The sequence below is a fragment of the Chanodichthys erythropterus genome, chromosome 12, assembly GCF_024489055.1.
Source record: "Chanodichthys erythropterus isolate Z2021 chromosome 12, ASM2448905v1, whole genome shotgun sequence".
Classification (NCBI taxonomy): domain Eukaryota; kingdom Metazoa; phylum Chordata; class Actinopteri; order Cypriniformes; family Xenocyprididae; genus Chanodichthys; species Chanodichthys erythropterus.
This window is the reverse complement of record NC_090232.1, coordinates 27,834,340-27,849,059: the sequence shown is the minus strand read 5'-3', so window position 1 is coordinate 27,849,059 and position 14,720 is coordinate 27,834,340. Positions and strand designations below refer to the sequence as shown.

The 14,720-nt window shown below is 36.8% G+C and overlaps 1 protein-coding gene across 1 annotated transcript in view; it reads right to left on the bottom strand.

Annotated features, from left to right (window-relative positions):
• Positions 1 to 5,701: 5,701 nt before the first annotated feature.
• Positions 5,702 to 14,720, bottom strand: part of pudp (pseudouridine 5'-phosphatase) — a 34,135-nt gene continuing 25,116 nt past the window's right edge. Inside the window, exon 4 of the mRNA XM_067404367.1 lies at positions 5,702 to 7,696. Coding sequence (XP_067260468.1) covers positions 7,511 to 7,696 — 186 coding nt within the window. The 3' untranslated portion in view covers positions 5,702 to 7,510. The remainder of the gene's footprint in view (positions 7,697 to 14,720) is intronic.

Genomic DNA, 14,720 nt, shown 5'->3' with positions numbered 1-14,720 from the left:
AATAAGTGGGTGGGCAATATGCTAATGGTTTGGGATTAGTTTTACAAATGACTTGTTTAATTGACTAAATTTATATGGTGCACTTTCAGATTTAAAACTTTGCAAGATGTTTTCATTTAACTTAGAGCAGTTACACACTACATGAAAGGTAATTTTCAAAAATCCACAATAGAGGCACCTTAAAAACCCTCTTTTGTGAGGAACTACTTCCTACCTTAAGTCAAATCTATTCACTCTGGAACAAGTAATATGTTAAAGACCAAAGATTGCCCGTTTGTTAATGTCTTGTTAATGACATTCATTTTCCTTGAATTCCCAATTTTCTAAAATTGACTATTTTCTTGAAGTCATACTGACATAATACAAAGTCTTGCACAATTGTTGTATATCATGGTGTTCATTTAGCTATAGCTACCCCTCTACAAGCTAAATGTGAAACTTCACATATGAAATCCATTTCAATTTATGCAGTACACTAAGATGGCTTTAAATCTCTTTAAAATAGCTTTTATTTCGTAGTATATAGTGTCATTTCTGAATGGTGGCTTTAAAACATGAAGGACTGTCAGCCTTATCAGATGAGGTTTTTATTTTTTATTTATTTTTTTTAATGTATTGTATCACTTGTCCAATAGGGCTTGACAGTCTCTAAGAGGATAAAAAGGCTTTTATGCTTGCATTGAGGTCATCTATACCAAGAGTCTCTTGGAAGAGCATGTTCTGCTGGTCGACATAAGAGCGGCTTCCCTGAGTGTTGATAAAATCCTGACAAAGACTGACATTGTGGATGAATGTAGTCCATGCACTCTGCCCCTCCGGCATTGCAGTGAATAGATGAAGAGAACATGTGAAAAGAGCCATCTCTCCTGGTTTCTGCTCCCTGCTCTGTTTCCTATATATCACTGTCACCTCTCCTACATTCTTCCCAGTTTCCATTCCCTCCTTCCTTTCCTTATCAGTCTGCTTTTGCATCTTCTCTTTCAGCTTTCCTTTTCCATATCTTTACTAACCATGTATTTTCCATCTCTCTCCGACTCTATCTGTCACTTCGCTTTGACCCCCTTGTCTCCCTGGCCATTTAAACCAGCCTCAAATAACACAGACTGATCTCCCTACAGACCTGCATATTATACTCTGCCTACTGGCGGTCAGGTGACAGCCACATTCCTGACCAATCAAAGTGTTCCCAGGATGGATTTTCAGTGTTCTGGTCAGGCAGAGGTGGCTCATTTTTACATAAACTAAGGATATGGCCGGTGGCCAGCCTAAGGCATCTCCCCCTCTCCGTCTGTTATGCTATGCATAGACAAACGCAACAGCTTCTACACCAGGGCACAGTGGCACTATGGATTTATGTTATTACGTAATGTGAATATATTTATATTTTATGGTGTTAATGTCAAGTTCCAGACATAACTCCTCGAAGCACTGACTTTGTAGGTCAATTAATTTATGTAGAGTTGTGAGGGGTGTGAGGGGCCTGTTAATAAAGTACAATTGGTTTGTTCATATGGAAAAACCTAGCCTAAAACTTAAAATTTGTGCTTACATTATGAAAAACAACATTGGAATCGGTCCTAACAAGGTCTATGCATTTGTGTATACGTGTAAGATCAGGGAGGTAACTCGAGTGCTTTTTTTTATCCCAGGTGCTTCTGTCCCGGTTTGGATTGCATGGCACAGCACTGACATCATAGAGTCATATGGTATTCAGATAAACTATCCATTATGAGGTACACTTGCATAAATGTATGATGTTTGTCATGCTTGCAATGTTTCTGATTATTTTTAAAGAAAAGCATCTGCTAAATGAATAAATGAAGAGTTCAAATGCAAAAGCCTCTAAGTGCCATCTGAACTTTTCTTCTAAAATTAGCATTTTTATCAAGCTTGTATGTTTATGTTCAGTTAATTCACTTTAATGACAATGAAAATGAGCTATTAATTGACATTAAAATGAAATTAAGAAAGATAAAAGTCAAGAAATAGCGAGGGAAACAGCTTCAAGCACTGTAACGTGGGGCCTCATTTTTAAAATGTGCGTACGCACAGATATGAACTTAGTTCATATTTATAAAAATGGTCTTTGATGTGGAAAAGTTCTTAGCGTCAGGGTCTAAGCAGATGTAGCTACGCACTTTTCCTTTGTATCAGAGAGTCAAGGTACTGGTATTTTGAAATCGAAGCAATTCTTGCCGCTCGCAAATACTCAAATAAAGGATGTTGATTGGCGCTCTTTATACTTGACATTAGGGTAGGCAGCGTTTACAATGCAGAGATCTGAAACCATTCAGCTGCACACAATTTCAAGATCATTTGCGATTTGTCTTTTGGAAGAGAGGAGTAGGCCTACGCACGTTTTGTGCTTACATTTTGTTCTCTGAATCAAACGTATGCAAATTTGAGAAATTATTGTAAGATTGAATGTAGGATGGTTTCTATGCAACATTTTATTGATGAGGCCCATCGTCTGAACAGATTAGTAAAGGGCTAGAGCAGTGGTCTCAAACTGCCGGCCCGCGAGCCATTTACAGCCCGCCCTCCCATTCTACCCGGCCCGCAACTGATCTCAAAAATTAAACATAATCCGGCCCGCTAAATTATTATTATTATTATTATTATTATTATTCTCTAGTTGCTACCTGTCTGATATGCAAAGAAAAAGTCGCCGTTCTATGGGGGCATTCACATATCGCGTCACATAAGCGGCCACGCCGCATTTTCCTTCTTTCCAAAGCGCTTTTGCTCCAGTGGCGTCTGTCGTTGCTATGCAACCATGAGCCGCTCTCTCAACCGCGTCGCTTCTATTATGAGCGCGCTTGCCTAAATTACAGTAAAATCACTCGACTTTAAGGTACGAGCGTCGATTTAAACCACCGAAACGCGTCCGATGCAACCATTAAACATTACCAATGCTCAAACGGCATGTTGGACAAATGCGCTGCCAGGTGTCTGTCAAGAAACAGAGGAGTGTAGGTACAAATGCATTCAGGGATTGTATTTGTTCAGTACAGGGCTGTTCAGTGCAAGTTTTCAATGTTATTTAAGCTAACGTAAAATAAGGGAAAATACTTCCACTAGATGTTAAAAACTAATAATGTATGTAACAATGAGAGATTTTTATTTTTTGGCAAAATAAAGTTGATATATAGCTCCAGTTTTTTGTTTATTTCTGACCCCTCCACGCCACAAGTGTTGCTGTTTTTGTTTCTAAATTACTGTTTTTTTTATTCCATGCACCTTGTTGGATGTGAGAAGTTTCACCAGACTATTGTAATTAATAGTATTATATTAGTGTTATATTAGTAAATTAATAGTATTATATTAGTAATAGTATTATATAATTATATTACACTCTAACAATGAGAGAGACACTGCTGTTTACATTTAGTATGGTAAATAAAATATTTATAGTATACGTATAAAAATATTTTAGTAGGCCTAATGAAATTTGAAGTAAATGAGAAATAATGCAAAGGAAAGTAAATTTTCTGAAATGTTGCACTTTCTTGCGCTTGAATGTTAATATGGACCTCCTATGAGGTGTCAATCACAGAAACGGCCCCCCAATTTGAATTTGAGACCCCTGGGCTAGAACATAAAGAGAAAAAGTAAATAAAATACTGATTTGTCTTCTGATGATACATTGCAACAATACATTAAACTCCGAGTTGAAATAATTAATGTTTTCCACTTAAAATTTATACTAAATTATTTATTTAAGAATCATATTTAATCATATTGATTTATGTTTACTGATACAGGTGCTGTATACAGCCATATAATTAGAATATCATCAAAAAGTTGATTTATTTCACTAATTCCATTAAAAAAGTGAAACTTGTATATTATATTCATTCATTACACACAGACTGATATATTTAAAATGTTTATTTTTTTTTTACTTTGATGATTATAACTGACAACTAAGGAAAATCCCAAATTCAGTATCTCAGAAAATTAGAATATTGTGAAAAGGTTCAATATTGAAGACACCTGATGCCACACTCTAATCAGCTAATTAACTCAAAACACCTGCAAAGGCCTTTAAATGGTCTCTCAGTCTATTTCTGTAGGCTACACAATTATGGGGGAGACTGCTGACTTGACAGTTGTCCAAAAGATGACCATTGACACCTTGCACAAGGAGGGCAAGACACAAAAGGTCATTGCAAAAGAGGCTGGCTGTTCACAGAGCTCTGTGTCCAAGCACATTAATAGAGAGGCGAAGGGAAGGAAAAGATGTGGTAGAAAAAAAGTGTACAAGCAATATGGATAACTGCACCCTGGAGAAGATTGTGAAACAAAACTCATTCAAAAATGTGGGGGAGATTCGCAAAGAGTAGACTGCAGCTGGAGTCAGTGCTTCAAGAACCACTACGCACAGACGTATGCAAGACATGGGTTTCAGCTGTCGCATTCCTTGTGTCAAGCCACTCTTGAACAACAGACAGCGTCAGAAGCGTCTCGCCTGGGCTAAAGACAAAAAGGACTGGACAGCTGCTGAGTGGTCCAAAGATATGTTCTCTGATGAAAGTACATTTTGCATTTCCATTGGAAATCAGGGTCCCAGAGTCTGGAGGAAGAGAGGAGAGGCACACAATCCACGTTGCTTGAGATCCAGTGTAAAGTTTCCACAGTCAGTGATAGTTTGGGGTGCCATGTCATCTGCTGGTGTTGGTCCACTGTGTTTTCTAAAGTCCAAGGTCAACGCAGCTGTATACCAGGATGTTTTAGAGCACTTCATGTTTCCTGCTGCTGACCAACTTTATGGAGATGCAGATTTTAATTTCCAACAGGACTTGGCACCTGCACACAGTGCCAAAGCTACCAGTACCTGGTTTAAGGACCATGCTATCCCTGTTTTTAACTGGCCAGCAAACTTGCCTGACCTTAACCCCATAGAAAATCAATGGGGTATTGTGAAGAGGAAGATGCAATATGCCAGACCCAACAATGCAGAAGAGCTGAAGGCCACTATCAGAGCAACCTGGGCTCATAACACCTGAGCAGTGCCACAGACTGATCGACTCCATGCCACGCCGCATTGCTGCAATAATTCAGGCAAAAGGAGCCCCAACTAAGTATTGTGTGCTGTACATGCTTATACTTTTCATGTTCATACTTTTCAGTTGGCCAAGATTTCTAAAAATCCTTTGTATTGGTCTTAGTATTCAAATTTTCTGAGATACTGAATTTGTGATTTTCCTTAGTTGTCAGTTATAATCATCAAAATGAAAAGAAATAAACATTTGAAATATATCAGTCTGTGTGTAATTAATGAATATAATACACGAGTTTCACTTTTTGAATGGAATTAGTGAAATAAATCAACTTTTTGATGATATTCTAATTATATGACCAGCATTAGTATATCATTAAACACAAGGGACATTTGTGCACACTTATGAGCAAAACTACTGACTCAGTGATTTGGAATCAATTGGTCAAATGGACTTTACCGTAATATTTAATCAAATTTAATAATTTACAGCCTTAAATTTAGAAAAGCACATTTTAATACTTTAAAATGTGTTTTTAAGATTGTCTCATTAAATTAATTCATGCAATGACTGTTAACTAAAATGTTTTTACTGTATATAAGATTAGCTCAGATTTATATGTCAAACTCCAATGTGCATGAGTCATATGTTATAAAAATCTCAAGGGATCAATTAGATAAGTAATTTAATTTGTTCAGCTAGACATTTACAAAAGAGAGGAAAAAACAAAAAACAACAACAATAACAAAAACAGAATACACAAAGTGTGCTTCATTCAAGTACTGTATGCTTCATTACAATGGAGGTAACAGTTTAATACACAGACATATGTATACACATACAGTGTGCTTACAATTGGCACTACAAATCCTGCTTCAAATTTATTCAATCTCATTCAATCAATCAAACAATCACCAACATAATGGAATTACTGATACGCCATACAAATATTCTCCATGGCAACACATTTAAATGACTGCACTGCACACAAAAGAACTTCCAATACATGCAGAAATGTGTACCAAGGACAAAAGTTAACCAGGGATCTGGTTCAAAAGTGCCCCACATTTTTAAAACAGTGAATTTTTACCTGCCTGCTAACATTTGGTATATTTTGTGATATTATGCTCTAAGCCTTTTTAATGATCTGTTTGGAGAGTAAAGAGCTGTATAATCTCACACAGGGAGCGGAAAAGTATAATTTAAAATTTAAAATTAATATTTAAAATGGTTGAGTGCTTATTGTTGATTGATAATTTATTTCAATTAAAAATTCAGCTGCAGTATTTAACAAATGGATGACAGGTTTCATTTTTATATGAATTCAACTGGAGTATTTGGCAAATGGAGAATACTTTATGTTTTATATGGAAGACAAAATAAGAAAAAAAAAAAGAAAAAAAACTTTATAAAGGTAAAAATGCCCATGAAAATCAATTCCACCTGAGGAAATATTTTTCTTTAATATAAAAAAAAGTTAATTTCTAACACCGGTGTTCACACACAAACACATGCCCCAGTCACACCCTGAGCCTTAGATTCTTCAGGTGTGAAATGACATGTAAAAGACCTTCATAGAGTGAAAAATCTTAAAAAAGGAAAAGCTTTCCAGATTACCCCATCTTTATGGATGAAAGGACATGGCATATGTGGAGGACGAAGTGGATTCTGGCAAAATCCCTTTTCTTCTTACCAGAGGGGAAGGCTGAAAGAAGACAGGCTTGAACTCTCTGAGATGTTGGACAGCGCTGAAGTGAGTGAACATGCTAACTCCAGCTCTGTGAGGGCGGACATTGGAAGAAGATGAAAGACGACTGTGCTCTCGAATCCCTTTATTGGATTACGCCACATGGTTCAAACTCAAAAATCTCTTTGGTATTTTAATAGACCTCTGCAAGGAGGAAAGGTAACGCTAATAGAAAATACGACTGGTCGAGCGGGATTGTTAAACCGTCACCTACTGTAAATTTAAACCATGACCGGTAAGTTGTGAGCTTTCGTCAAATTGGAGATTTATACACAGAGACACAAACGCTCAAAACAGTACCAACTGCATTCAAAGAAAGAAAGAAAGAAAGAAAGAAAGAAAGAAAGAAAGAAAGAAAGAAAGAAAGAAAGAAAGAAAGAAAGAAAGAAAGAAAGAAAGAAAGAAAATGATACCCTGTAATTGGTAGAAATGCAAAATGTCAATATGGCCTAATGGTTTGACAGAGGCGAATTGAGCAGCATAATCAAAATTTGTCTCTGTGTCATTCGGGTGGTCAAAGGAAATAGATTCAGAGTTGTGATTGTCTAAAAAGAAAAAAAATCGAAACAATCAGCATTCTGTTTTGTCCCTGAACAGCAAATCCATGGCTGACAGAAATAATGGTAGAGATTAGTTTCTCCTGTTTTTGATTGCAGGAGCTAACACTGCTAGCCTGTTTCTTTCTTCCTTCCTTTCTTTCTTTTTTTTTTTTTTTTTAAATTGACAGGATATAACAGTGGAATTTAAATCACTGCTATTATTACTGTCCTTGTGGGTAGGCTGGAAGACCAAAGAGTTCTGGTCTGAACTCTTCCATGCTTCTGAGCAGCAAGGTGGTCTCCTGGGTGAGGCTGCGGTCCAGGTTATCATCTGGGATCATCACCACCTGCATTCCAGCTGCCAGACCCGCCTTTACTCCATTTGGAGCGTCTTCAAAAACCAGACACTGTGAAGGCAGAATCAGAAAAGACTAATCAATTAAAACATATGAATGTTCAAAGAGATTTGCCCTCAGAATACTGACTAACTGTAGAGAGAAGATCCAAAAGCAGGAGATGGAAAAATGAAATATTGGAAATGCAATAGTACACAGGGTAGGGTAGGGTAGGGTAGTTTGTATGTTACACCCCCCCACATCATTTTTCTTAAGGGAGGCATCTTCCCCCACTACTTAGTAGGATATTAGAGGATATTATGGAGACGATAATGATTTTCTTATTCTTATACAGACAATTTTATACAGGGCAAAGGATGTATCAGGGTTAAGGTTTGAATAAAAGCTTTGATGATTTGTTAAAGAGTTTGACAGCTGCTGTCAAGTGCTTTTCAGAAGTTTAAATGTCAGGCAATCTGTCTCTTGATCTAGATCTCTCCCTTTAGTCCTCTCAGTCATTCATTCATAGCATCCAAGTTCAACAAAACCACAACAAAATCGAGTTCAATAGACAACATTGTGGGCAGAAAGTAGCCAAATATCAATGTCGCAATGTGACAATGTCACATAAGCCATCATCCTTCTACTCTGTCACCATTTGCCACTGACAATTTGTAAGAACCACAATATGACACATCTTACAACAGTAATGTCTCACATACATACTTGAGCAGGAGTTTTCATTTTGTTAGTAGATATTATAGATATGTAGATATGATGCTGTAATTTGTAATTACAGTTTTGTTGAGCAGTCCTTGTGGTTGTTATCAGTCAAGTCATGGATCACACAGACGGCTCTATCAGATGAGCACTACAATTCTCTATTGCTTTTGCTGACTTGCTACCGGTTTTCATGAAATCATTACAACAGAATACAAACAAATGTGCTCTTGCTGTTGTACATGCACAGTATTTTATATATATATATATTATATTATATATATATATTATATTATATATATATATATATATATATATATATATATATATATATATATATATATATATATATATATATATATCCTTATTTTTGGACGTTTGAAATCTTCCGCTCTCACCTGCCCTGTCAACTCTCCTTCATGAGAAATGGAAACAAACCAAATTTCGCTGAGATTGGAGTACGTTTAGGGTGTGCTCAACAAAATTGAAATTCCGTCTTAATGACCATAACAGCACGTAATAAATAATTATACAAGACCATTAGTAAATGTTGAATTAGTTTAAAAACGAGAACACGTAACAGTGTTGTTAAACCTAAAATGTTAAATTACAATACTGCGGATGAGAACTGATCTTTGAAAAATTGCGATCTGATCTAGATCATGATGACAGTACGACGTATCGGCATATAATTTCTTGCAGACATAAAAGCAGAATGTTAAAAAAAGGACTTACTGTACTGTAAAGAAAGTGAACTTAGAACAAAATTGAGATCAAAATTGACGTCAGATCCTGATATCTAGAAATCAAGGTGGCCAATGATGAATTTAATGCTGATAACTAATACAATTTAATGACAGCAAATGAGATGTACACAAAAATGCACAATAATTAAATGCACAATGTTTACTTACAGAAAGATACATTATCCTTTGTATTATCCTTTGACATGCTCTTGGTAGAATTTAAAACAACAGGGACCATGCATTTCCATGCAATCGACCAAGTAGGCATGTTATCTCACATGTTGGTCTATCTAGAATCATAAAAGCCATCAGAGAGTCAGAATGAGCCACTCAGTACATATAATTGACCCTCAGGAACAGAGACTCAACTTTTTTGTCCACTCATCAAATAGACGAACAAATAACAAAAAAAGGCACTTGAGTTTCCATGAATGGCCCTAATTGACTGATGTCAGTAAGCCAGTTGTGCGATGAGTGAAAGTGCCTCACAAAGACCAGCGGAAGCATGGGGCTCACTTTAGAGAGTAAAGCTTAGCTAATTCCCTTGTACCGGAGCACAATTAAACCTTCTAATTACGCAAAGAACCCAGCAAATGACCCATAATTACCAAGGCTCGCATTTTTGTGAACATAAAGGAAATAAATAAAAAAAAAGAAGAAGAAGAAAAAAAAAAAAAAAAAGCTGGAGTACAAAAGCTAAGCAAAGCACAAATGCTGGCTTTTTCTCTGTCAGCAATTTGAAGTGAAGCATCTTGTTGGATTAGAAACGGTCCAGGACATCTAACACAAGAGAGATTCGGTAATTAGTCATAGCTAGTGTATGAGAAGGCTTAAGATTCACACGTCACTTGAGCAGACAGCTGGGGATGAGAGGGTGAGACGACTGTCTCAAATACCTCTAATTAAGGGAGTGAATCAGCATTTTACAGTCGGATTTGATTCTCACCTCAGACCATGGGGAATGTTAGAACATAGATTTTTTTTGTTGCCAGTTTTATTTGAAATCCTGCTTTTAGGCATACATGCAGCATTACATGAACATCAGAAGGAGGAAAACAATTATCAAATAAATAAATAAAACAGAAGCCAAACTTTGACTTAGTACAAATAAGCAAATTAATGAGAGAAAATGTTTTACAATAAAGAGAACATTAAAGAGTGATGCCATCCAAGGTATACCCTTTCCGTCATAAACCATCCATCATACACCTCCACAAATCTGTATCAGCATTTTCTGCAGAGCGATTCAGGAGTGAAGCTGCGCGGAAAAAAACATGTAGCTATTTTTTATGTGTAGCATGTATTAAGTTTAACGAGTCAAGACAACATTATATTACACTGTCCTTAAAAATGTGCAGTTCATCTGCCAAATATAATGCTTGATTGGTGCTGTACTTTTTAATAATTCAGTCAAATTGATTAGCGAATCAGACTTTACTGATCACTGGAGCCATCAGTCTGAATCTTGGATGAATCGCTCAGTTGTGGTACTTCCTCCCACTCAACCACAAGTACATCCATGAGCATATAAGCAGTTTATCAATATAAAAACTTCTAAAAAAACAAAAACAACAACACACACACCCCTATTATACACACACACACACACACACACAAATAATTTTACCTTTCATAATAAAGCTGTATGTAAAAAAGTTTTTGTAGGTGAAATATATGACCCGTGTTGGTGAAAGGAGTCAGAATGCGCACGGGCTAATTTGGAGCTAAAGGCAAAAAAGAGAAAAAATTTGGTCGAATTTGAGGTTTTCGTAAAAATTACTTCATTAAGCCCTCGTCTAGCGATCCCAATGCTCCCAGTAGCAATTAAACATATAAAAGTGTCTTTATTTGTATGTTTTCTGAGAGGAGTACCTTTCCATTTTTGAGGAAAAATGCAGTTTTTCTCTGCTCACTTCTCGATGACTCGCACTTCCGCTCAGCACAACCTTGGTATCGTTTTAAAGTGCAGCATTCTAACTTTGTGAATATTCATAGCAAATTCTCAATGGCATGAGTCTGAACCATTGAAATTGATTTTCAAACTCTTGATGTAAACAAAATAATCTCACTCACGCCGACTGACAGATCCGATGCATGTGCACAAAGACGCCACAAGCCCTTGGGTATACTTTTTTTTTACGTGTACGCTAGTGTACGTGCACAGTCAAACACACAGCCTTGCAAAGCATATTTCATTTGACTCATGCACATACACAGGCATTCGACGCATGTGCAGTTTTGAGCCACGATTTACAACCCATGTAAACATCTTTGTATTCTTTCATGCTAGAGTTGTACAACTGTGGGTACTTTCTAACCTCTTCGCACAATCTCTCGTCTATGTAGGCCTTCATGGTCACTGTAGCTTGCATGCATTCCGGTCTGTTCTAGGGTGACCACCTGGCTATTGATTTGTAATTTTGCGGGGCAATGCAGGACAAGTGTGAGACTTTGACAGCTTTGCAAACTTTGCATATGCGCCGATTCATGTTTCTGCCGGTGGGTGCCCACACTATAATGTTGCGCTTCTAGCAAAATTAAATCTTGGAGAGAAAACAATTCTAGATTCACGAGTGCACATGCAGGAGGACAAAGTTTGAGCATGCACATGTAATATCTGTGCGAGACAGAGAGCGCATCCAGTTTTTGTGCGAGAAGGGAATCCGCCTGTGAGCGGAGAGATTCCTGCTTGTGCATTTGATGTGCTCTCGCATTATAAGAATGCGCTCTCGACTTTTGTCATTATAATGATGCCATAGAAATTGCCTTAAATTAACTATTAAAGGGATAGTTCACCCAAAAATGAAAATTTGATGTTTATCAGCTTACCCCCAGTGCATCCAAGATGTAGGTGACATTTTTTCTTCAGTCGATCACAAATGATGATTTTTAACTGCAACCGCTGCCCTCTGTCATTCAAATAATGGCGGTTGATGGGAACTGCAATGAATAAACCTTGCTTAGACAAATCCAAATGAAACCCTGCGGCTCGTGACGACACATTAATGTCCTAAGACACGAAACGATCGGTTTGTGAGAGAAACCGAAAAGTATTTATATAATTTTTTACCTCTAATACACCACTATGTCCAACTCCGTTCAGCTTCCTGTTAGTGAGGTCAAAAAACCTGTTCTGAAGACGGAAGTGATGTCTCGCCCATATACTTCAATGAGCGCGAGACATCACTTCCGTTGTCAGAGCGCAATCTGACCTCACTAACCGGAAGCTGAACGGAGTTGGACATAGTGGTGTATTAGAGGTAAAAAATTATATAAATACTGTTCGGTTTCTCACACAAACCGATCGTTTCGTGTCTTAGGACATTAATGTGTCGTCACGAGCCGCAGGGTTTCATTTGGATTTGTCTAAGCAAGGTTTATTCACTCTTATAGAAGAAGTTCCCATCTACTGCAATTATTTGACTGACAGACGGCAGCGGTTGCAGTTAAAAATCATCATTTGTGATCGACTGAAGAAAAAATGTCACCTACATCTTGGATGCACTGGGGGTAAGCAGATAAACATCAAATTTTCATTTTTGGGTGAACTATCCCTTTAACATGAGAAGAATGTTGTGTCTGAAAGTTGATGTGTCTGAATCAATCTTTTCATTGGTTAAAATGAATGGAGAATATCTTGTATTTTTCTGTAGATGCTTGACCATTTCAGATCAAGCTTCCATTAGATCGGCGCATATTCATTAGAAATATTTGGCATCAGGATGGATGATGACGTGCTATAAATCATCAATTTTGGCAGCTTTGAGCAGCTCTTGAGGTTCTTATCCAGCATGTGAGATGAAATCCTTGCTGGTGTAGCTGTGTTTACCGACTTCGATGAGGCCCGCACTTATTCCTATGTGCTGTCCACTCAAATGTCATCAGCAGGAAAACATCTCTTTACAATTGGGTTGGTTGGATATTCTCACAGCTAGAACATGACGGCTGTGCAAATAGATTTTTAAATGGCAGTCACAGTTTTTATTATACTTCTTACTGTGGTATTAAAATTTCAGGGATGACAAAAAAAATAAATAATAATAATAATACAGACACTACTTAAGTCTTGCGGGACACAGCTCCCAGTTTCGGGACTGTGCTGCAAAATGCCGGACAGTTGATTACCCTAGTCTGTTCTGTTTATGCAGTTTTTCTTTGACTACCTTGTGAATCAATGCCCTCAGGGCATGGTAGCTACCTTGTGGATAAACTAATTACTGAAAAAAAAAAAAAATAAATAAATAAATGCGCATGTGCGACCTTGCACGTACAAAGTACGCGAGGTTACAAAAATCCAGAGGTGCGTGTACAGTACGCACATACTCTTCTAATGGTGAAATTCACGTCACGTGCACTGTGCGCTGACCCTCGCATATGCATAAAAAGACAGCACGCGATCCTGATATAAACACATGTATACATTGAATCACAATATTTCAAAATATCTGTCTTGGCGAGTATTCATGCAAACATGATCTGTTACTTCTTAAATGAACGTTTGGTTACCTGTTGGGGAAAAACATCTGATGTGTAACATTATTAGATCAGTGTGGTACAGTAGGTCTTAACATATCATGCTGTCTGTTTCATTAATGTTAATCAAACAATTGTGGGATCATGGAAAGAAAAGTTGAATTATATATAATATATATATATATATATATATATATATATATATATATATATATATATATATATATATATATATATATATATATATATATATATATATATAGTTATAGTTTTGGAACCTTCAGAAAACGTAAATACGATTTTTCTCAAAATTGACTATGCTGACTCTATCGACTTCAAACAGGTGTAGCTCAATCATTTTTTGTCGGATTTTCCAATGAATCATACATCATTTTGAAGGTTTTTTTAACAGAGAACATGAAAATAACTAACATTTTTGACAATTTGCTCATTGTGAATTTTTACAATTTTTTTTACAAAAATGATTGGTCAACAACAGGAGAGTTTTTACATTTATGTAAAAATGCCTTTTGCTTTTGTGTGTGTGTGTGTGTGTGTGTGTGTGTGTGTGTGTGTGTGTGTGTGTGTGTGTGTGTGTGTGTGTGTGTGTGTGTGTCTGTTATGTCTTTTTGATTGCAAGCTTGAGTACAATAACAAACGCAGAAGCACAAAACAAAAATCAGGGTCCAATTACATACTAAAAAAAAAAAACAAAAAAAAAAAAAACATTTAGGATGCACTGATGTCTGCTGTTGTAGAATAGAAAGAAGAAAAAAATCACTAAAATGTCCAAGGTAATAAATTATAAACACCTGTTGGACTATGGACTGTTGGATCTCTCTCAGCACATGCCAGCCAACTCACATCTCACTGTGTTTAATGTGAGTTGACGTACTCACCATCACAAAGAGTTATTACAGTAATGGACATTGATTGGGAAGGACTGTGAGCGGTCCTTTCACAACAAAGCTATTGCTAATAATAGTTACCTCCCACAGATAAAAAAATAACACAAAAATTATAATGATTTAGTAAACTGAGATATCCCAGCAGGCGGATGTTTAGACTACTTGTTTAATTTCAAATAAAAGCATGGTGGGATATGAACAAGAAGTGACATAAGACATAATATGTGGCACTTCTACAGGATGGCCAAA